General features: G+C 41.7%; 1 protein-coding gene across 5 annotated transcripts in view; it reads right to left on the bottom strand.

Moving 5' to 3' along the window:
• itgb4 (integrin subunit beta 4) overlaps positions 1–20587 on the bottom strand; it is a 28774-nt gene extending 8187 nt beyond the window's left edge. For 2 of the 5 annotated variants that reach the window (XM_023340454.1, XM_023340458.1), the window contains exons 1-33: positions 17095–17544; positions 13075–13157; positions 12153–12235; positions 11410–11511; positions 11070–11274; positions 10860–10956; positions 10600–10771; positions 9536–9796; positions 9364–9453; positions 9151–9273; positions 8548–8715; positions 8359–8435; positions 8035–8240; positions 7677–7780; positions 7500–7595; positions 7266–7398; positions 7051–7176; positions 5924–6042; positions 5802–5835; positions 5526–5720; positions 5322–5425; positions 5190–5248; positions 4548–4571; positions 4313–4461; positions 3294–3473; positions 3038–3186; positions 2705–2912; positions 2296–2610; positions 1395–1567; positions 1133–1313; positions 849–986; positions 587–769; positions 377–505 (exon numbers count right to left, since the gene is read on the bottom strand). In XM_023340454.1, coding sequence (XP_023196222.1) covers positions 377–505; positions 587–769; positions 849–986; positions 1133–1313; positions 1395–1567; positions 2296–2610; positions 2705–2912; positions 3038–3186; positions 3294–3473; positions 4313–4461; positions 4548–4571; positions 5190–5248; positions 5322–5425; positions 5526–5720; positions 5802–5835; positions 5924–6042; positions 7051–7176; positions 7266–7398; positions 7500–7595; positions 7677–7780; positions 8035–8240; positions 8359–8435; positions 8548–8715; positions 9151–9273; positions 9364–9453; positions 9536–9796; positions 10600–10771; positions 10860–10956; positions 11070–11274; positions 11410–11511; positions 12153–12235; positions 13075–13150 — 4459 coding nt within the window. In that variant the 5' untranslated portion in view covers positions 13151–13157; positions 17095–17544. Of the gene's footprint in view, positions 1–376; positions 506–586; positions 770–848; positions 987–1132; positions 1314–1394; positions 1568–2295; positions 2611–2704; positions 2913–3037; positions 3187–3293; positions 3474–4312; positions 4462–4547; positions 4572–5189; positions 5249–5321; positions 5426–5525; positions 5721–5801; positions 5836–5923; positions 6043–7050; positions 7177–7265; positions 7399–7499; positions 7596–7676; positions 7781–8034; positions 8241–8358; positions 8436–8547; positions 8716–9150; positions 9274–9363; positions 9454–9535; positions 9797–10599; positions 10772–10859; positions 10957–11069; positions 11275–11409; positions 11512–12152; positions 12236–13074; positions 13158–17094; positions 17556–20471 lie in introns of those variants that run through there. The other 3 variants (XM_023340453.1, XM_023340459.1, XM_023340455.1) reach the window with 3 other exon arrangements.
• Positions 20588–21474: the final 887 nt, after the last annotated feature.

The following is a 21474-nucleotide window of genomic DNA, read 5'->3' as shown; positions in this document are numbered from 1 at the left end:
AAACATTTGCCTTTTTCAAATTCAGTCCTTTTTTGGGAAGGTTATGTGCAGAAATGTCAACTTTTCTTGTAAGACCATATTATGGCAAATAATAAAGCCCAGAATTTTTTTTTCCACAACCTCTGTTCATCTGTAATTTTAGGCCACAGCAATCACAAAAACATTGCAACATCCTGGAAGGACTGTCTAATATACCTTTATAAAACCCATTGTGACAAATTGCTTTGTGTGAATTTTGTTCACATGTAGGTCAAAAAATAAAAATTATTTGGCATACAACAGAAATACACAAACATTTGTGGTTATGACATCACAAAAAGTGAACAAGTTCAAGGGGCATCAATATTTGTGTGCGGCTTTGGTTCTCAGTACCCACCATCACCAGAAACGCTTGGCGTCTTGGAGCTTGTTGGCGATTTCAGCACATCGTTGCTGTACATCAGGTAGCTGTCATATTCCTCTCCTGCCTCAGCGTCCACAATAGGAACATCTGGAATGATGGGAACTACAGACGGAAACACAGAGGAGTTAATCTCTTTCAGGGGGAGTGAGGCTGAAGAACCAGATGTGTTTGGTACAAACTCACTGGACATAGGTCTGCTGGGCTGTGATGCCAAGTTGATGGTAGCGTCTCTGAAAGGGCCCCAGCCTACGCTGTTTTGGGCACGGACTTTGTACTGATAAGTCTGAGCGCTCTGGAGGTTTTCTATCAACAACATTCGTTTCTTTGGGTTGTCGATCTTTACTTTTTTGGCTGCTCCGACTGGTTCTGTTTAAGGAGAAGACAGTATTACACTGGAACTGGATAGTCTAGGTATAGCTTGAGCATTTTGAGGAGAATCTCTTACTCATTTCATCATCGATGGGTGTGTAGATGACCTCGTAAGCTGTGATGTCGCCGTTGGTCTCTGCAGGCTCCGCCCAGCTGACCTGAGTGACGGTTGGACTGATGACGTTGAAGGCCAGACGGCCAGGCTCACCGGGCGCTGCAGGGAAAACAGACGAGGGACTTTCAACTCCACTTAAAGGACACACAAACAACTTTCTCCATACAAATTGTAGTGCAGTGAACATCCTGCATGTACAGTTTAATCTGCACCAGACTCTCTTCTCCAGAGTTTCGAGAGATTACCGTCTTCCAGTGTTTGGCAGCTAACGATGTCGGTATCAGGGCCTTCTCCCATTGAGTTGTAGGCACAAACTCGTGTCTCGTAGTCGCAGAAGGGTAACAGATTAGTCAGCTCGGCTTGAGGCTTCCTCACGTCAAGGACCTGGGCGTCTTTCTCAGGGTCGCCGAAGATCCAATACTTCACCTAAAACACACATCAGGAATCACACTTATAATGATACGGTAGATTCGAACTGGAATGAGTCAACTGGTCAGCTCGGCGTACCTTGTATCCCACCGGGTTGCCCGGTGGCGGATCCCAGTTCAGATGGATGTTTCTGGGACCCGTTGCCTTGGCCTTGAGGTTTCCCGGGGAGAGGAGGCGACCGCCAGGGGCGGTGCTTCTTGGGCTTATGTAGCCCTTCGACTGCATCTGAGCAACTTCTGGAGATCTTGGTTCTTGAGGAACAAAATAATATCCAGAGAAACAAAATAAATACGGATTACTGTACAGTATCTAAAAAAGGAAGGGACATCAGTTAAATTCAGTGAATTGTAAAAGTTTTCATACTCCTTGAAGTTTTCCAGATTATTGGGATTTTATGTGACAGACTGACATAAATTTGAGAATAACTGTGAAATAGAAGGAAATTATACATTGTTTTATATTTTTCGGAAAAAAAATTAGTGTGGCCTGCATTTGTTTAAAGAAAACAAAGAAAAACAAAATTGGCTTTTCCAGCAGCCATTGTACAGTGCATACAGCGGTAGAACCAGCTGACCAAATGTGCTGGAGATCAGCTTGGGTTGTGGAGCCCTTTGATCGTGAGTCAATAATTGGGAGATTTTTTAAATGGTTCATTTTCCAGACACCAAAAAAACATTAACTTATTGCCATAAACCACCTGGATGTTTTTTAAGCTCTTTGACTATTTTTAGAAGGAGTACAGACCCAAATGGAAGTAGAAAAATGTCCAAAATGCAAATTTTGCATAAGAACTCCTCTTTAAAAAGAAAGTAAAACTATATATTTTCTTTTTTGCTGTTCTATCAAGTATAAACCAAAGAAAATACATTTGAAATGTGAAACAATGTCTTTTAAGGGGTATGAATACTTTTGAGAAGAACCGGGACTGATGCTATGTTGTTATGGAATAAAGATTATCTGAAAGGTCTTCTCATATCACCTTCTGTGATATTCACAACGGTGTTCTTCCTTTCACCAACAACACCATTGGTGCTGGGATCGTACAGCTCCACCTGGAAGGTTTCTGGCTGGGCCGAGCCGGGGACGGGTTTGATTACTATGTGCTTCTCCGTTTCTCCCGGAGCGAACTTCAGAGAACCGGACAGATCAAAGCCTTGGGACTTTGGTGCCTTGGTGCGCCATTTGACCGTGGCGGGGCTGTCTTCGTTGTGGGAGCGCACCACTGGGATGGGGTAGGTCTGATCTAAGGTGCTGAAGTTATGGTTACCTTTCTTGAACATCATCACACTCGGTTCTTAAGCAGACAAAGAAAAAGATATAAAACAATTGGAATCAATAACAATGGCAGAGCTGTCAGACGTAGTCCAAACACCTCTCCTTCCATTCACCTAGTACGTCTGCAATGGTGACCGTGGTTCTTGGGTATCGTCCCAGCTTGGCACCCTGGCGTGGGTTACTGAGGTCCATAACAAACTGCTTGATGGGTTTGTCTTCCAAGAAGCCATCTTTCTCACTCAGCTCGAGCAAACGGACAGGAACGATCTTTTGAGTCTCACCCGGAGCGTAGGACAAGTCTCCTTGTACACTCATGTAGTCCTAAAACCCAAGAAGGAAGAACTCTTAGTGGTGGTTCGTACGACCAGGCTGTAGTCTACGTGCCAGTCCTGCGTAGGGTTTCATACATTATGCCAACACAAAACAGGCAACACACATCTTCTTACCTTCTTATTCTTGGCAGTGAGATCTTGAGTGTTGTAGGTGACCTGTGTGCGTCCATCCTCGATGATCTCTCTGCTGATGGGGATTTGTGCCACACCATCCTTTCTGCTGTACGTGTATTTCGGTTGGAGGAAGGAGAAGACGCTTGTAGCTACGGTGACAGAGGTGGAGATTCAATAAAAGCCATCCAACAAAATTCAAAGTTTTCATTCCATTACAACCAATTTTCAGATGGAAACCTATGACATGGTTTCTCACCGTGCTCTTTGATGATGGTTATGTTAACAAAAGGCTTCACAATCTTTGCAATGCCCAGCGGCACATCCCTGGCCTCCACTTTTAACTGCTTCTTGTCATCGTCGTCGTCCTTGACAAACAGCGGCACGTGAACGTCCACCAACTCCACGCCCTCCTGGAACTCCACGGCTCCCGCAGCCTCTGCAGGGGAGTAATGGATTCACTAAAGATGAACTGCACTTTCCTATAGGACTGAACCAGCAGACACTCAGTTGCACTGACAAGGAGCAGGATGGCTTTCTGAGAAGCAGATGCTAAAAGCCTATATTTTATTTCTTAATATAGTGTAAATTGTATAGTAGGATCTAGTTTTGTTTTGTTTTGCTTCTCAGTTGGTGGTGGTAATGCTTCCTTTAGTTGTTTGCCAACTGCCACTAAGACAAAGAGGAAGAAGAAGGATGGCTTTCTGATCATGGATGGATTTCATTTGGTGTCTTGGCTTTCCATCACCTCCCTTTCTGCATCTGTTCAATACTTTTTCCCTGAGTCATTTCACATTACTACACATAACTTATTTGTTTTTGTTTCTTTCTATAGACAGATTACTTGGGTTGTTACCAACACCTAGTGACAATTTCATGTCAATAGCACCTTTAGAAACATGTTTACTATGAAGTAATACTTATTTTTACCCACTGTATAAGATAGACTAATACAAAACAACTTCAAACAACAACAGCTTCAAAAAACAGCCTTAAAACTCAAAGTACAGCTACATTAAACACTTGGCGCTCTTCGATAGATTAAATATTTCATCTGAGATTGCACATTAAATAATAAAAAGCTTTTAGCTTTTATCAGTTGTATTACTAACCAACAGAATTTTATCTATCATAAAACCTGATAATTGTTTTCCCCATTGAAGTTTGTGGTTGCAACTTGACAAAGCAGGGGAAATATGAATACTTTTTCAAGGCTGCAGGCCATTAGCTCCCTGATAGTGTCACACGCAGACACAGGTACGAATGCTGGCCACACACCTCTGTCTGTGGCTACAGTGTAGTAGCCTGGGACCACTTTGAGGTCCCCAAAGTTTCCGGACTGGACGTTCTTCTCGGTAAGTTTCACTATGTCTGGGTAGGCTCTCCGGGGAGCTGACAGCACAGTGTCCATGATGGTGTAGTCCCCCCTGAGGAGATTAGATGACTCAGAGATATCAGAATAAAAAACACCTAAAAATCATGACAGAATTTAAAGTAAGCTTAATTTTTTTACCTTTTTCCAGCATTTTTCTGCAGTCTGTAAAAAAAAGCACATATATGTCAATTTATGACTAGAGATACTTTATTTGAATGTAGATGGGACTGGGCAATAAATCCATAACAATATACATAATGGCTGACACGTGATCAGTATTAATAGAAAATACGTCCAATAGAATATTAAATAATTTAGCTGAACTCTGATCCAGAACCACACAGCATTCTGGGGAATGTAGGCAGAGGAAAAGCTTTAGCTTCTCAATCTCTCACGGCTAACTAAGTAAAGTTGGTGGCATCAACTAACTCACTTCCTATTTGGTTACCTAGCAACTCACTCACTCTTTGGTTACCTAGCAACTACCTGTTGAGTGACTCGAGCAAGAGCAGTATCAGGTTTTTATCACCATGCCTCATAACTGCTTTAAAATAAAAAACAGCAGGGAGTGAAGACAGAAAATCAGAACAACAACTGGAGAGGAAACTGTAAGTGGGCAGTTTGTTTCATATATTTAAAAAAAAAATCAATAATTATCAATATCAACTGATATTGATAATATTGTGATACGTTTTTCAGCCGTATCGCCCAGCCTACATGTTCTTTAATACAATTAGAGAAATATTTTTTTCAATCTTCTTGACAGCAAAAATATGTCACCTGAATAATGTTTGTTGCACTTTCTGTGCCTCAGGAATCTGCTTGTACACCTCGTTCAACTGCAACAAAGAACAAGGAAGTAATCACTGACAGTCAGAACATGAGCCCACCCACATCCAAAACCCAACTCACATTATCAGCCACTTCTTGACGGAGTTGCTCAGCGTCTTTTGATTCGGGGCGAGACAGGTTCTCAGAGAACAACCTGTTTAGTCGGAGGGAGATCGGGAAGTGGACTGCAAAAAAGTAAAGAATAAAAAAAAAACGAAAATAGCTGAAGGTCCTCATGTTATATACACTATACAATTTTCCCTTTGAAATCCATCGTGGACTTACTCATTTCATCCAGGCTTGGTTGCATCAGCTCCCGTGGGTGATTGGGCGCACGGTGCACGTTATCTTTGACTTTCCAGCGAACCACGTCGGTTCCTTTCGGTGGACCGCTCCTCACCATCGGCGTGTTCAAGTGGTTTGAGGTCAGCTGAGACTGACGGAGCAAATACTCATCTTCCTTAAAGCCAACCATGCGACCTAAATCAAGAAGAGAACAGGAAAAGTTCATTATATAGGATGGTAAAAGCAATACTACTGCATGTATTGCTAAATATTTACCTCCCCCGCAGCACGGCAACAAGGCAAGACAGCTCTGCATCGGGAAAAATGACAAAGCTCTTCAGTTTAACCATAATTCGAGAAGGTTGGGCTTTGATATGTGCAGGTGTGAGTGCTTTTACCTGCCAGCAGGATTTGCAGCAGGCACAGTACTTCCAGCAGCAGAGCAGCAGCAGCGCCAGCAGCAACAGGAGGAAAAGGATGAGCGGCAGCAGCCACAGCAGACTAGCTGCTGGACAGTCTGAAAGGGTGGTGCAGAAAAGACAAAGAGTTTAATACACGTTTATATCAAATCACTTTCTGGAGCAGAGATACCTTTTCACAACAGAAGATATTATGAGGTGGCTTTTGGTGACAGAGCAATGAAATTATGAAAGGTACGACAGCTACGACCAAAAAGAATAATTGATAACTGTGGAGAATTAGCATGTAGCAAGAGTGCACTCTACCTGAGAGCTGTTGTTCATTTCTACATAAACACGGCTGCAAACAATTTTACAAAATGTAACTTTCTAAATCATTTGATCTACAACATTTATGACGGCACAGAAAGCGTCTGAAATTGAAGAAACTCTTTAGCAAGAGTTTAACAGTAGGTGAGTTTCCATTGACCATAAAATTGTGCAAAATTTCAAGGAAACTCTAATTTCTGATAAACAATTTCTGCACTAGGATGAAGTGATTTTTTTGGTTGTAACAAAACTGGTGTATTCCTACGGAAGCCGAGAACAGATGTTTTCCGCATATACTTTTTGCACTTGGTTTTATCGAAATAATGAGTTGGTCTCCCATTGGTCGTCTCGAGATAACAAGATTTTTTCGTTTTCCAGACATGAACTCATTATCTTGAGACAACCATCAGGAAAAAGGACACATGGAAAGCATCTGCTCTAGGCTTCCGTATATTTCACAAAACTGCAATGGAAGGACTTTTTTTCGCATTTCCCAAGTCATGTGACCAGCAACTAAACGTTACTTTTAGCAGAATAAATGAAAAGGACAGGAAGTAGTAGGAGGACGATGGCAAAGCATGGTTTTTAATAACTTATGGGAACAGAGTTATTCAACTGTGATTTTAATTACATTTTCTTATTTTCTTGTTTAAAGGAAACACCGCCGTTGCACAATTGTCTTCTTTCATAATTAGTGGAATGCTGTCAATGTTTTGTGCCCATTTGTCATGGAAGCGCAGCTCGTGAAAGATTCAGCTCCATGTGTGTGTTTTGCATGCGCGCAGCCTGCAGCTCACCTCTCTTTTTGAGCACCTCAACCAGCAGCTCAGTATTTGTTGGATCTTTACTGGTGTCAACCGTGTACTCGTATGTGCAGTCGTTGTCCTCATCGAGGAAACTGCAATAGTCGAGCACTTTCCCCCCTGAAAACAAAACCAAAAACACATGACAATAAACAGTTAGGACTTTTTACATTCACAACAATCACATTGCTTTTCTCACATAAGCTTACGTTCTTTCAGCTCATCCACCATGATAACTTTAAAGGGACACTTGTCGCACTCTGCTTTGTCCTTCTTTTCGCCCGTCTCCCATGCTTTACATTGGACGCACCTCCTTGTCTCCTCACATCCACCCAGTAAGAACTAGATGCACAGTTCAAACGATGATCAGAGAAGAAAGGCTTGAAACCTCAACACATATGGAGTTGGAGCAGCTGCGACTTTAGTTTGAACAATTAACTCACCTCGAAGTTTGGCTCACAGGTCGCAGTCAACGGAATCCCGGAGTTTGGGCACTGACAGCTGCCGCAGACGCATTTGCCTCGGCCACCGCAAATATTCTGAAATGCATAAAGACGGGATCAGGCATCGTCCACAAGTCGGACAGCCCGATAGGAATGTAAACCGCTGGCTCTGCTCACCCCTTTGTTGTCCAGGCAGGTGTCGTTGCTTTTGGAGCACTCGCAGGCAGCTCCCTCCCAGCCCTCTGAACAAGCACAGCGACCCATCACGCAAGAGCCGCGATCTGACCGGAGGGAAGCAAGAGAGCTTTTACAATTCTGTAGCTGTGTGTTCTTTGTAAAAGCTTAAACCCATATCACTTCCAAGTTTATTGGGCAAACAGATCTGAGTACAGAAGACAATGCAGCCAGGATCATTTCTAGAAACTCAAATACTTTAAAACTTAAATAAGGCAGGAGTGATTTTTTTTTTTAAGACAGTACTTCTGGAAGGTCAGAATAACATGTTGATTTGATGCGTCCCTTCAACAAAACGTACCGTTGCAAAGGATGCCTGCGACTCGTTGACACTGGGTCTTGTCGTACTGGCAGTAGGGTCCTTCGTACTGGTCCGGATTGTAGCACACGCAGGTCCCACATGCCTGACAGTCTCCACGGCCCGAGCAGGACTCTGTCACGCCAGGCCCAATGCACTGGTCCTTGCTCAAGCCGGAGTTTTTTGAGCAGTTGCAGAAGGCGCCCGCCCTGGCACAGATAGCAAAGACGTCGCTGAGTAGATGTGGCTCATTTGACAGAAGTCTTACAATACCAAAGAGAGTGGAAAAAAATGAATGTTGCAAAACATAATCCCCCAAAGTCTCACCAGCCATCGTCACAGAGACACTTTCCACACACCAGCTTTCCGTTGCCATGGCACCTACTAGCTTTTAGAGTGGGTGTCTGAAGAAGAGACAGGAAAAGACAAAAACCTATGAGTCTGTTGTATAGAACAGGCAGGAAAATAACCTTGAAGGAACGTTTTGGTGCTTCAGTTTAGATGGATTCAACAAACCTTCTCACAGTCACAGGTTTCACACAGAATGGAGGCTTTCACATTGACAGCGGCACTGAAGGTCGTCGGTTTTACTTTGATTGTGCCTTCCTTGTCTTCTGGATCCACTTTGCAGACAGGTTGTTCTTCGAGCATTTGTTGGGCTGTGAGTTTTACCTTGAACTTGCCCTAGTGAGCACACATAAACACACAGAAAGAGAATGTTGTTAGCATCTTCCTTACAATAGATTTCTCTGAATCTTAGAATCTAACCACATCATTAGTAGAGCTATGCATTTTGGCCAAATTTGCTCCACCAAATTTAGAACAAGTCATGTAGGGGACACAGCAAAACCTGTTCAGGTGAAATCAAAACTGAACTGTTTAGTCTAAATGTATAAAGCTGTGTGAGTGTGTGTGGTGGTGTGTGTGTGTGTGTTGAAAAACTAACAGTGACCCTGAACTCAGACATGCCTGACCCTTTATTATCCAGCAGACAAACTGTAAATACAGCAAAAATGTGGCTCTACTTTACTTCAGGGGGCCAAGAATGCATCGTTTTTCTCCCACTTAACAGTTTTGTCTTTTGTTTCAGACATTTATGTGTTTCAGTTTAACACTTACAATTTCTCCAGGCTTGACGTTAAAGGCTCCATAATTGACTACTTTATTACTTGTGTCCAGAAACTGAGCTGCAAAAGCCTTAGGTCTGTTTTCCGCACGGATGCTCATCTTAGACTGGATACTCTAGAAAACAAAACAAAACGATAAGATCAACCTTGAGATATTTGCTGCTGACATTTTTTCCTTACATTTTTCACAGTTGTAAACATTTACCACAAAGGCATCCCGCATGATGTCCAAGATGTTGGATGAATCCTCTTGAAGCACACCGATCTCAGCAATGGGGAAATATTCTTTCAATTTCTGCAAACGGAACAAAAGAACATATTGGATCCTCTAAACCTAAAAGCAGAGGGGAAGAGATGAACAGCTGTGGCGTACTTACACTGTAGTACATGTAGGAGTGGCTGGTGACGGCGAATATGGGGATGATGTTGTGTTTTCCCAGCAGACGGACCAGCGTGGGTATCGAAGGGTAATCCTGCTTTGTAGCCTGAATATAATCGCCGTTTTCGTCCAGGTGACAAAGCTCGTCGTTGCGCGGCAGGATTCCCGCCAGCACGTTGGCGCCGTCAGCCTCGTAGTGAAAGGCTGACTCGGTGGAGAAAACCAAGAGGTGAGTGCTGCCATCGCGCCAGCCGATCTCCTTTTGGAAAAGGAATACGAAACAAAAACAGTGAGAATATGTGGCAGGGAAACAGAACATGAAGGAACTTCCACTGAATGACAGAAAGGGAAAACTTTTGCACTGGTGAATTTACCATAGGAAGGACTAAGATACAGATGTCCACTAATGTCCATCCATTTTGGTGTTATGGGTGACTTTTTTTTATTATTTTCTCAGTTTTCTGGCTGTTTTATTTGTTCAGATCAATATTTACTATAAAAACCAACATCAGAACTTGTTTCCTGATGTTCTCAGAGTTCAGTGATCCACCATTTAGTAAGAATGTATGAATTCTCTAAAGTAAATATTATATTTATTTTTTAAATAGCACCATCCATTTTCTTCACAGTGGGGTCGGGGGGAGGGGTGCTGGTGCCTATCTCCAGCTAACGTTCTGGGCGAGAGGCGGGGTCACCTGGACAGGTCGGCAGTCTGTCGCAGGGCAAAACAGAGACAGACAGGACACACAACCATACACACACACTCACACCTAGGAAAAATTTAGAGAGACCAATTAATCTGACAGTCATGTTTTTGGACTGTGGGAGGAAGCCAGAGTACCCGGAGTGAACCCACGCATGCACAGGGAGAACATGCAAACTCCATGCAGAAAGACCTCGGGCTGGGAATCGAACCCAGGACCTTCTTGCTGCTGCCAACTGTGTCACTGTGCAGCCCTTAAATTATTTTTTTGTGACTTGTAATTTAAAACTTAGGACTTGGAACTCGACTCAAGTCACGCTTGCTTGTGACTTGCCAAGCAATCACCTGGTCTAACTAACCTTACACACTGCTGCCTGCAGAATGGCATCAAATCCTCCTTCAGGGGCGTCCAGGTTGCCAGATATTCTCTCCTTTTGGAGCTCCGTTGTGAAGTTGTCTACATTGTTGATCAGAGGGATGACATTTTTGAAAGAGAACGGAGAGTCGCTGTCGGGCCACGGCTGTTTGAGTCTGAGAACCGGAGGAGGAAGCAAAGTTACAATGAAGCACGCACATTCAATGGTTCTGCATCCATCAGCATTTTTTTTTTCTTTCTTACTTGTCAGGTCTCATGTCAGTCTGGGGCTCAATTACTTTGTCCACAAATTTTCCAAACCCAATGGTGTAATCACTTGAAATTTCTTGCACCACCGTGGCTACAGGTAAAACACACACCATCAGTTTTCTTTTCTTTCTTTCTTCCTTTTCTTTTTTTTGCAGATTACCTCACAGGAATTGCAACACGTCACCACAATCCAAATGCGCTCACCCAGCTTGTTGCCCATTTTCTTCAAGTTGTCCAAATCGTCCTTCATGGAGTTTGAGAAGTCCATGAGAATGTAAAGATCCAACGGGCCTTTAGTTGGAGCAAACACATTCACGTCCAGCACTTTGGTCTCTCCAGGCAGGAAGGTCATGCTCACTTGCTGTGGCGACACCTGAGACCGCTGAAGGTTCATGTTAATGGCTTCGTTCTGCACAGCAGCACAAATGGAGAGAGAGAGAGAGAGAAAAAGGAGTCAACAATTGGACACAAAATTATTACGGAAACACAATTTGAAAGAATGACGGAACAATTAGATGAGAATCATGACAGGGGAAAAACGTACTCGCTCTATGGTATGTTTGCTGGTAGCTTTGATGACATATGCAGCGTTGCAGCCGTGAGCGAGGATTTTCTCATGCAGGTCACAGCGAGGAAAGCCAAAGTCCTGAAACGTGAAGCCAAAGTTTGAAATTTAAGTGCATTGCGGACTTTGTTTTAAAAATCATACAATAAGACTAGTCCAAGAAAGTTCAGATCTCAAAAAAAAGAAAAATGTTGAGCTTTTTATGGATTTAGAACAGAGTAGCACACATTTATGAGTTCTACCCATCAGTAGATAAATCTAGGGCCCAGTAAAATCCATTTTATGGTTTCGTCATCTGCTGACTAACATTGTTTTAAGCAAATATGTCTGCTTGCTAAAACATTAGAATTTGAAGAAAACAAAATGATTTATGATCATCCTAATCAAACAAAATTAAAAGGATTTAATACAGCAAAAAAGATTAAGGACAAATAAAATGTAAATTAATGTCAGAAGCACTTTATTTTTTTATGCTAATTCTACTTTTTTCATTTTTCATTTCTGAGTTTTGTTTTCCCTTACCTCTCTTAGCATGAAAAAAAGATCACCTCTAATTCTAATGTAACATTTCTAATGCAGAAACTATGAATAGCGAAACGTTTTGAAGTCTTTCCATCTCATTTTAGTTTGTAAATGCTGCAAAAGACGTCTTTTCTTCTGACGTCTCATTAAGGGAGGAGAAGAAGATGTGAAATGAGCTTCCTGGTGTTCTCTGCTCTCACCTCTTCGCTGCAGTATGCACATCCCACCCCGGCCTGCAGACAGTCTGAGCAGGAACCGGACCGGGCGTCGAGGCAGGAGTTCACTGTTTGGGACAGAGTGAGATCATCTCATGAAGCATCGTTAGAGTATCCGTGGTAACACTGACGATATTGCAGCGAGTGCTAACTTAGAACAAATGCTAAAAACAAAAAGCTAAAAAAAACAAGTAGAAAGATTCTCAGAGATCAACTCTTTTGGGATTTACTTTTACAGATCTCAATAACATTTTGCATGACCTGTAGTTCATTTTCATGGATATGCGTGCTAAATCTGTCAAATGTTTGAAGGATTTCGATTGAATGATGTGTGTTGCTGATTCTTTTGCATTGCTACATGTTACAAAACAAAACATGTTACTGCATGTTTTGGGGACTGCATGTGGAAATTAGCATTTGTAGCTATAACCTGGTGCAGTACATCTCTCCTTCAGTGGTTAATGTATGTTGTATATTGTCCCATTTTAAACAAATTCATCCATTTATTTATTGGAGCCCAGCTAATGGGGATTCAAACAACGAACAACTAGATAACTCAGGACCTTTTAAAACATCCATTACACATTAATCAGATTCTTACAAGCACATCAAAAGTATTCTTAGCATTTCCTTGGATCGAGTCATTCATGTCATGCATATAATGCAGACCGGAGTCATCAGGGTAAACTTATTCTACAGTGATGAGTTTGATTTTTGAAATCTTAAAGTGAAAAAATATACTCCTTGGTTTTGCCCAAAATACTGTTGAATTAATCAGACAATGCATCCAACTAGATCGCCTATTATTAGATCCAATATTTTTAAATTTAGCTTATTTAAAAAGTCAAAATCATGTCATAAACAAGTTGGGTCAGTAATTAATGTCACAATTAATTCTGATTTTCACCTTCAGCAGAGCAGCAGGTCAGCAGGACGGCCAGCAGGCCGAGTCCTGCCACGCAACGTAACGACCAGCTCCCCATCTCGCCCCTGCAACAGAAAACAAACTCAAACCTCAACACAAGCTGCAGCCGTCTCACCTGTTTCAGAGACATCAGCTGTATAAAACTGTGCCAACACGTTAACATTTTCCTGCCTGAACCGCCACACTCTTCTGAACTCAAGCTGTATGTAAAATGTAAAATTTTCCATTATTTTTGATAACATTCTTAATATTTGAATACCAAGTTTCTACTTGGGGCGTGGCCACACGTCATGAAACATCACAATGTTAAAGACGTCTTCCAATTCGCCAAACTGATAAAGGATTATTTCATTGTTTATTTTCCCATTGTTGCATGTGGTCTAACTCAGACCAATATTAGGCTTTTACTGCATTATTTTATCCTAGATTTAAAAAAAAATCTAATTGTGACTTTTTCGATATCTACATTCTTTGATTCTTTTTACTCAAACTGAGCTGGTGGTGAATGATGTGATATTACTCTGAAATAAATGTATTTTTTTTATTTAGTACATACATTTGGATTAGTAATTTTCCAAATTATTGAATAGAATAAACCATCCCCACACTCAATTTTCTTTTACTCAACACTAATCCAAGCCTGGAAAATTATGCAGACAAATTCAATCGACAATAAGATTTGCTCAAAGACTCAGAATAAAGCTGTTTTGTTGTGTAGTCAAAGATTATTAAAAAAAAAAACTGTGATTTTTAATCACAGTCTGATGAGTGCAGTCTTATCTAACAGGTTTCGTGCTTGAAAATTAAAGCACTGCAAAGACACAAAACCTTATTTTTGCTCAAGTTTCTTGTTCAAACACATTAGTACACTTGAAATAAGACAAAAATAACTTATGAGCAAGATATAGCAGGCAAATATTGATGCAAACGTCCTGATTCCCCTGGCTGCTTAGTTCACTTATAACATGTGAAAAATGTTTTGTTAAACGTGAAATAATCAGTCAATCGAACCAGTAGTTTTTATTATTTGTTTAAAACAAGCTCCTATATCTTGCGGAAACGTTCCTTGTAAGTTAGTGTTGTCTTATTTCAAGTGTAGTAAGATATTTGAACTAGAAACTGGACCAGAAAAGTTTGTGATTTTTGCAGTGTGATGGTTTTGGTGTTTCAGCTTTCTGTTCTTGCGTCTCATCTTGGTTCAAAGTAGTCAAACAGAAACTTGAAGTTCAAAAATAAGCCTGACGGATAAAGTGATGCTTCCATAGTCAGAGTTAATTTCAGCTCCACTATAAAAGTGCATAATGAGAAGCTCTAGAATTTCAGGAAATCATCCACATCCAGTTGGCATTTTACATGAGTTGATAATGTAGACTATGGATGCCTCTCATCCAGTTTTAACCTGCCGTCCTGTTTGGTATTGTCGTATAATTTCAGAGCCAGTTGGGACACGATGCGGTGCGGTCGGGACGGGAAACAACCGACGCAGGGCGGGATCTGGAAATGTTCCACACAGCGCTGCAGTGTGTGCTATGAAACCGCATTATAATTTCCTGCAGGAATCTTGGATGCAGGACAATCTCACAAACAAACAGAGGCAAACGCAGGAGTTGTGGAGTGAACAAAGACTGCTGTGTGGTACGGAAAGGTCTGTAATTGTCTCAGTGGGCAGCGGGAAAACAAATGGATGATTTGTGTCAACTCGGGGGGTGGGGGGGGTGGGGGAGAATTTCCCCACGAGGCGAGAGAATGACCTGTTGGAGTTAAAAACACAGCCTGGGAGCACATGGGATAGGCGGGTTTGCGCCTCTCTGTGAAGGAGAGCAGCCGTCAGGTGTGTGAGTGAGAAGAGTGGGAGAGAAGGTGTCGCATAAATCACAGAGCAGCAGAGACGGGTCAGGACAACAAACCGCCTCTTCTTCTGCAGTAAATACGAGCAAACCAGCGCTTTATGTTTCGCTCCCACTCGGAGGACAATCACAGATGAGCGGGCGCTTCTGACCCAAATTACAGCCGCCAGCGGCTCGTGCTGCTTCTCTTTGTTCTGAAAGCTTTTCTGGCACCAAAAGAGGAGACGTTTCACTGAGCTCAAAGCTGGGGCTGCTTCTCTTCAGACAAAAACATGCCTGCCAGGTGGACATACCACCAGTGGGTGTGGGTCGGACCCCCCCATGACATCAGCTTAAATAGGAAGGGAAAGGGGAGCGACAGGAGGGCGTCGACCTTTAAAAGAGGTGGCAGGGTCAAACTGTGGCAACAACAAATAAAAATCCCAGTGGTCTTAGAGATTAATGTTATCTTGTATACAAAATAAGCAAAAGAAAAACAACAAGAACAACCAACAGGATTAAATTACTTCTAATTATTCTGCCTTAAAGGCCCAGCCTAGTGTTTCAAGTAATGATTAATTTAGAAATCAATTATTTGATTCATCAGATAAAAAAGAATTGGCACAGTCTACAGATTTAACCACTTAAGCCATTTCATGTAATATTAGAAATATATTAAATGATGCAAATATTGTAAAGCCTTTGTTTAAGAGAAACATTTTATTGCCTAAAAATGTAATAACATTCCTTTAGTGTATTTGAACCGGGTGAAGCTAAACCTATGCGAGGAGTTTTGGCTAAAATATATTGACAGACACAAGTGTTTTATCATAAATTAAAGTTTGTATGGCTTTCACTTAATTCCTGGTTGTTTCGGCAGCTTTTCTGAGTATGTGTAATTTCCATAATCGATTTATCGCGATTAATCCGATTAATCGTTTCAGCCCTGGTCCGGTCGCTGCTTTAAGTGATCCAAACAAATTAAAAGTGCAAAGAAAAGTCATTACAAAAAATAAAATAGCCAGCCCAAGGCATAAGCAAACCGAGGTGCTAATGGTCAGCAGGGATCCCCAAAAACAATTCACTTCTTACACAGAATATAGACTCAAATATTTTAGATTCGGGGATTTTTCATGTAAATTCTACGACTCGAGATTTAAAAGAATCGACACATATACTAATTTCAGTGATGCATTAAAAAGATGAGTAGCTCTCTGAGCATTGATAATTTAATGATGCTAGTTGAATCAATTCTGCTGGAGGCACATTTCATGCACATTGTGACTGCAAATATTGTTGCATAATGCATAAGTGAAAACCTAGTAGACGTGATTGAGCTTCTTTCCAGAGTAAAACGAGTCTTTACTAAAAAAAGATGCACATCGCGTATCATCGACAAATCAAATGAGCAAGTTTCAGAAGCAAAGTAAGTCTTTATCAGTTTTTTAAAAAAGTGCTATGAAGTGATTAATGTGGCCGGCTTGACTGTTAAATTATACGGAGTTATATGGGCTAGCTAAACGCCCGAAAAGATAATGTTACACTGCAAAAATACAAAATCTGAAAGTAATTTTGGCCTAGTTTATGGAGGAAATATTTTAGTTCACTTCAAATAAGACAAAACTAACTTGCAAGTAACTTTTCAGCAAGAAATAGGAGCTTGTTTAAAGTTTTTTTTCCATATTACAAGTTAAAATATCCTGTTCCACCAGCAGATTATTTAACTTATAACTACAGTAATACCTTTTCTTCAATATTAAGAAATTATTGACTTAAAACAAGCTCCTGTATCTTGCTAAAAAGTTACTTGTAAGTTAGTTTTGTCTTATTTCAAATGTACTAAGATTTCTGCCAAAATTACTTGGTAAGATTTTGTGTTTTTGCAGAATAGTAATGCTGAGAAGTTTGAGTTTATCTGAAAGTGGGGCCCCTCCAAAAAACCCTCCCTGGGGCCACATACAATCTTGGGCTGTCTTTGTTTTTTAGCTTGCATGTTATTGAAGTGTTTAGTGCTGTTTAGTGCTAAGTTACACAAAGCAGTCACTTTATAGCCATTCACCTCGCCCAAAACGTTGCACCACACAGACAAGTCACTTTTGTGACACTCAGAAGTGAAAACAATGAAGTTATTAAGAAGGTTATGGGTGAAAACAAAGAGATCGCTGATCAAACAAACCTCCCAGCAGCGTCGGCTCACAGTCCAAGTCCAAAAGTCTGACGGTGTGGAAGAAAGAAAAGTATTTCCTCTTTTGCTAAGTATCCACCTGGGTTAAATAAAATCTCTGCCCCAGTGTCCAAGTTCAAAGTCGCCTCCAAAAAGAAAAAGAAACAAAAGTTGCGGTTCTTCTCTTTGTGTTTTGTTGTGTCTCTCCTTGTAAGGTGCAGCAAGGTCAATTATTTACTTGCTTGCTCTTGCACTCAGCGAAGAGTGTGCGTCTGCAGGAGAGATACGAGCGACTCTGAGACTCCGGCTGAATGTCAGTGGGAGTGCTGGGACTTGATCCTTTTTGCTTCAGCGTACACACCCACACGCCAGTCCCTGTCCAGGTACGCTGACGTTAGGAAGAGCGTTAACTCACATCCGCTGGCCTGTCTGTGTCTGTTCCCCACCCTGCTGCAGCTTAAAGCTCCATGTGTCAAGCCCCCACGCCTCCCTCCTTCACTGCATTCCTCCCCAACAGGAGTTCACCTGTGTGGGCTTGAGGTTCTGGAAGCAGGCCCCTCCTTCAGGCCGCCTCCCAATCTCTAGGGAGTGGCGCACATTGAAGAACACTGCCTGCAGGCTATGGGAAACTGTTTTGTGACTTGTGTTTACTCAACCATGTTCTCGTGCTAACGGGTACATTTTCTTCTTGGCAAATATTTAACACTAGCAGAAGGATTATCACATTTTCTTTGGTTTTTTTGCACTTATTTCATGATGCAACTTATTTCTTTTAGTAACAGAGTTGCGAGTGAGCAGAGGGCTCTGCGTTCCTGTGCAGGCAAGCCCACACGGTGCCGTGGCCATGACACTGAATCCTTCTGTGAGCCGTGTTGAATTGTGCTCCAACAGCCTCACACAATGGAGCTCAACGACCTTTTCTATTCACACAGTTTAAGTGTTGGACAAGATTTTAACAACCTAAGGTTCACGCAGCTAAACGTGCTTACCAAACCGACCTGTGTCAGTATTTAAAACTAACAAAGATTTGTTTTTTTTTATATATTTAAGTTTTATACTTAAATATTAATTTAGTTTGCAGGTGGTAACTAAATGTATACATTGCATGAAATATTTCTGCCAGAAAAGACGTGGGCACCTCGCGCAAACACACGGGTTAACTCGGAGATGTTGCTCCTTTGACAAAATCCTTCAAGGCAAGACTGATGCTGCGTTCAAGTTGTCAGAGTTTCCCGACTTCCCAGTTGAAAAAAATCAACTGGAAGGCCCTTCGAAGTCGGATTTCCCACTGGGAAACTGGGAGCAGCTCAGACTACCCCCGGTTACGACCAGTTACAGTTACAATATGGCCGCTCCTCCCATCAACAGTAGTAAGCTGTGGTGGAAACATGTTTGTTTTACAAAGCACATAAGTAAGAGTGTGTCATAAATCAATGCTAAATGTAGCGCCTGCAACTCTAAACTGAACAAATTGAAAGTGGTGTTTGCTTATAGAAAGTAAAACTTAAAATGACGTTTATAAGGCGTATTGCGAACAATATTCCTGGGCGTCGCCATGATGAAATTCAGACTTCTTAACTGGAACGCTGTTACCTCTGATCTGACGTCACATCCAGCTCAGAGTTCCTACTTCCCAGGTTACTGGAACACAGCAGTAGGCACCTTTTGGATTATTCCAGGTGTTTTATACAAGACTAGAGTGTTCCAAAAACTTTCGTTATGCCCCCGACTGGCCACGCATGCAGCCACCATCGCCCACGCGGGCTGAACTGTAAAACATCGAGCTGGTTTCAGGATGATGATTCACCTTTTCGCACATTTTTCTGTGGAACGTAACAAAATTGTTCCTATTTGAGGACTTTTTTTCATAGACTATATCAGGGGTGGGCAACTCCAGGCCTCGAGGGCCGGTCTCCTGCAACTTTTAGATGTGTCTCTACTTCAACACACCTGAGTCAAATAATGAGGTCGTTAGCAGGACTCTGGAAAACTTAACTGCACTTAGGAGGTGATTCAGCTATTGGATTCAAGTGTGTTGGACCAGGAAGACGTCTAAGACTTGCAGGGCACCGGCCCTCGAGGACCAGGATTGCCCACCCCTGGACTATATCTAAGATATTTGAAAGAACATGCAGTTTGGGAAGCCGAAGTTCCCCAGAAGAAATGCTACTGGACACTCTATTGGCCGACATTTGCAAACCAGTCAATTCAGGAACACCATTAATTATCCGTAGCTCTGATTGGCTGAGCACCCAAGAGCAGAGATAAGGAAGACTATAAACTACCATCTTCTGTAGTACCAAGATGGTTTCCACTCTAATTAATGCATATTTAGGTAAATTCTGTGTTTGAAATAAAAGCAATAAAAGTTTAAGTGATTCTGAATGACACCAGAGGGACAGAGTAAATTGTGAATTGCAGGCGTAGCGGCAGCTGCATTCCTAAACAGTGAGAATGAGAATCCCGTTCGTACGGTGAACACACAAAAATCGTCCAGCAAGTCTCTCACTTGCACTTGCACGATATTGTTGACGAGTGGTTTAAATGACTCAGAGGTAAAAGGAGCTCTGTTCCTCTGTACTGTACATACCACACAGGACGTCCGCGCTCTTAGCAACTGGAGCTGGTTGGACGTACAATGGAGGACTCTCACTACAGGGGAACAAAACTTCTTTAGTAGCGACGCCTCCCTTCTGTCTGAAGGTCTCGGCTGACACTTAAACAGCAGAGCAGTTCAAAAAACACACTTTCACATTTACTAAAAGACAATCTGTGGCTCCCCCAGTTTAGGATGGTATGGTAAGTAAGTATATTTTTATCCCACCAATAATACAACTCACATTTATGCTAAAAAAAACAAGCAGAAATAGATAAACATCATTCAGTGTAACATTTTCTGAATAAATCAAAGGTCTATTTATATGTAGCTGATATATGCCTACAACTGTCAAATTATTGTAATTTACATGCATGAGAGAAACGTTTTTGGAAAGGACACCAAAACCGGGTCAAGCCCAAGGGCCAAGATGCTCTTAAATCCGGCCCTGCGCCAGCTCCACCGGCTTGTAATTCAGCTATAAACCCGTGATTCCAAAAATTACACAAACAAATACACAACATATATTTGTTTGAGCGTTAGGTGGGCTAATAACTGAAGGTTTACCACACCTGTCATTGCTAAGAATCTTTAGAAACCTCAAATTAGCCTGCACAAAAAAAGTTTTAAAAAAAAAGAGAAGACCGGATTAGTGTCCAAAGATTTTTTTTTTTAAAAAGTTTAATTAGGGAAGTAATTGATAGGAAGTGTAAACATACTTCAAAAACAGCGTGGCTGGAGATCACTATTTGAATAAAACCGCCTGAATTCATAGCAAACAAAAAATACTTACAGTAAATCAGATGCTGAGGTGATGGACTGGCCTCATCAGCTGAAGAAACGGAGTCACGCAGGGAGCTGGGAGAGCCCTACAGCCAACCAGCCTCAAAACTAAAGAAGAAGAAGAGAAAAACAGTAGGGCAGTATTAGCTTTGAGACATGAAGCCCCCTCCCGACAATGACTCCACCTCCCATTTCTTTCTGAACATTTGAGTCAAGTCTGTGTCCAACTCCTCGCCATTTACAGGACAAAAAGACGGCTTTGTGCTTCACCGGCTTCATTCAGTAGGAAGCTAATTAGGACTGTAAACAAATGATGACAACAAGCCAGAACAGAACTGTTATCTGACTGAATCCAAAATATTGTTTTGGGGAAAAGTAGCCACAGTATGGCAAGCCGTTTTAACATAAATTCGGTTTTGCCGCCCTTACATTCCAGATATCTCAAATTGTTTTATGACTAGACGTTTTAGCGATTTAAGTTATTTCTAATTATATTTTGACTAGACAAAATACCTATTTGAGATATCTCTAATTACATTCAGACCAGTCGAAATGACGTCAGGTTTACCAGATATCTTAAATTGCCATTCCGGATAGTCAAAATGTAATTTTGTCTAGTCAAAATGCATTTTTTGATATCTAGAATGTAATTGCGAAACCGAATTTATGTTACACCGGCTTGCCATACAGGAGGGATAAAGGAGCGCTCATTAGGCTACATCTCCTTGTGACGTAGTTTGTATTTTCTGTACATTTCTGTAAAAAAAACAATAAGTAAAACTAGTAGAAAACTCCCCCTACCTGTTCATCCAACATTAGGCTGTCGTTGCTTGACAACAGGAACGGGCTCCTGTAACTCAGAAAGGGAATGAATGTCTTTGCTGGTTCTGACCAGTTTGACAGTGAAAGTTGTGAACGGCTCAGTACGGACAGGTTCGGCTCGAGCCGTAATCTGGGTGTGGGCTCGTGGGCTCACGCGGCCTGTTGATTGAAGCACCTGCGGTGAGGAGGAT

This window comes from Xiphophorus maculatus, chromosome 10 (assembly GCF_002775205.1).
Source record: "Xiphophorus maculatus strain JP 163 A chromosome 10, X_maculatus-5.0-male, whole genome shotgun sequence".
Lineage (NCBI taxonomy): Eukaryota > Metazoa > Chordata > Actinopteri > Cyprinodontiformes > Poeciliidae > Xiphophorus > Xiphophorus maculatus.
Note: the sequence above shows the minus strand (reverse complement) of the source record. Positions and strands in the feature narration are given on the sequence as shown.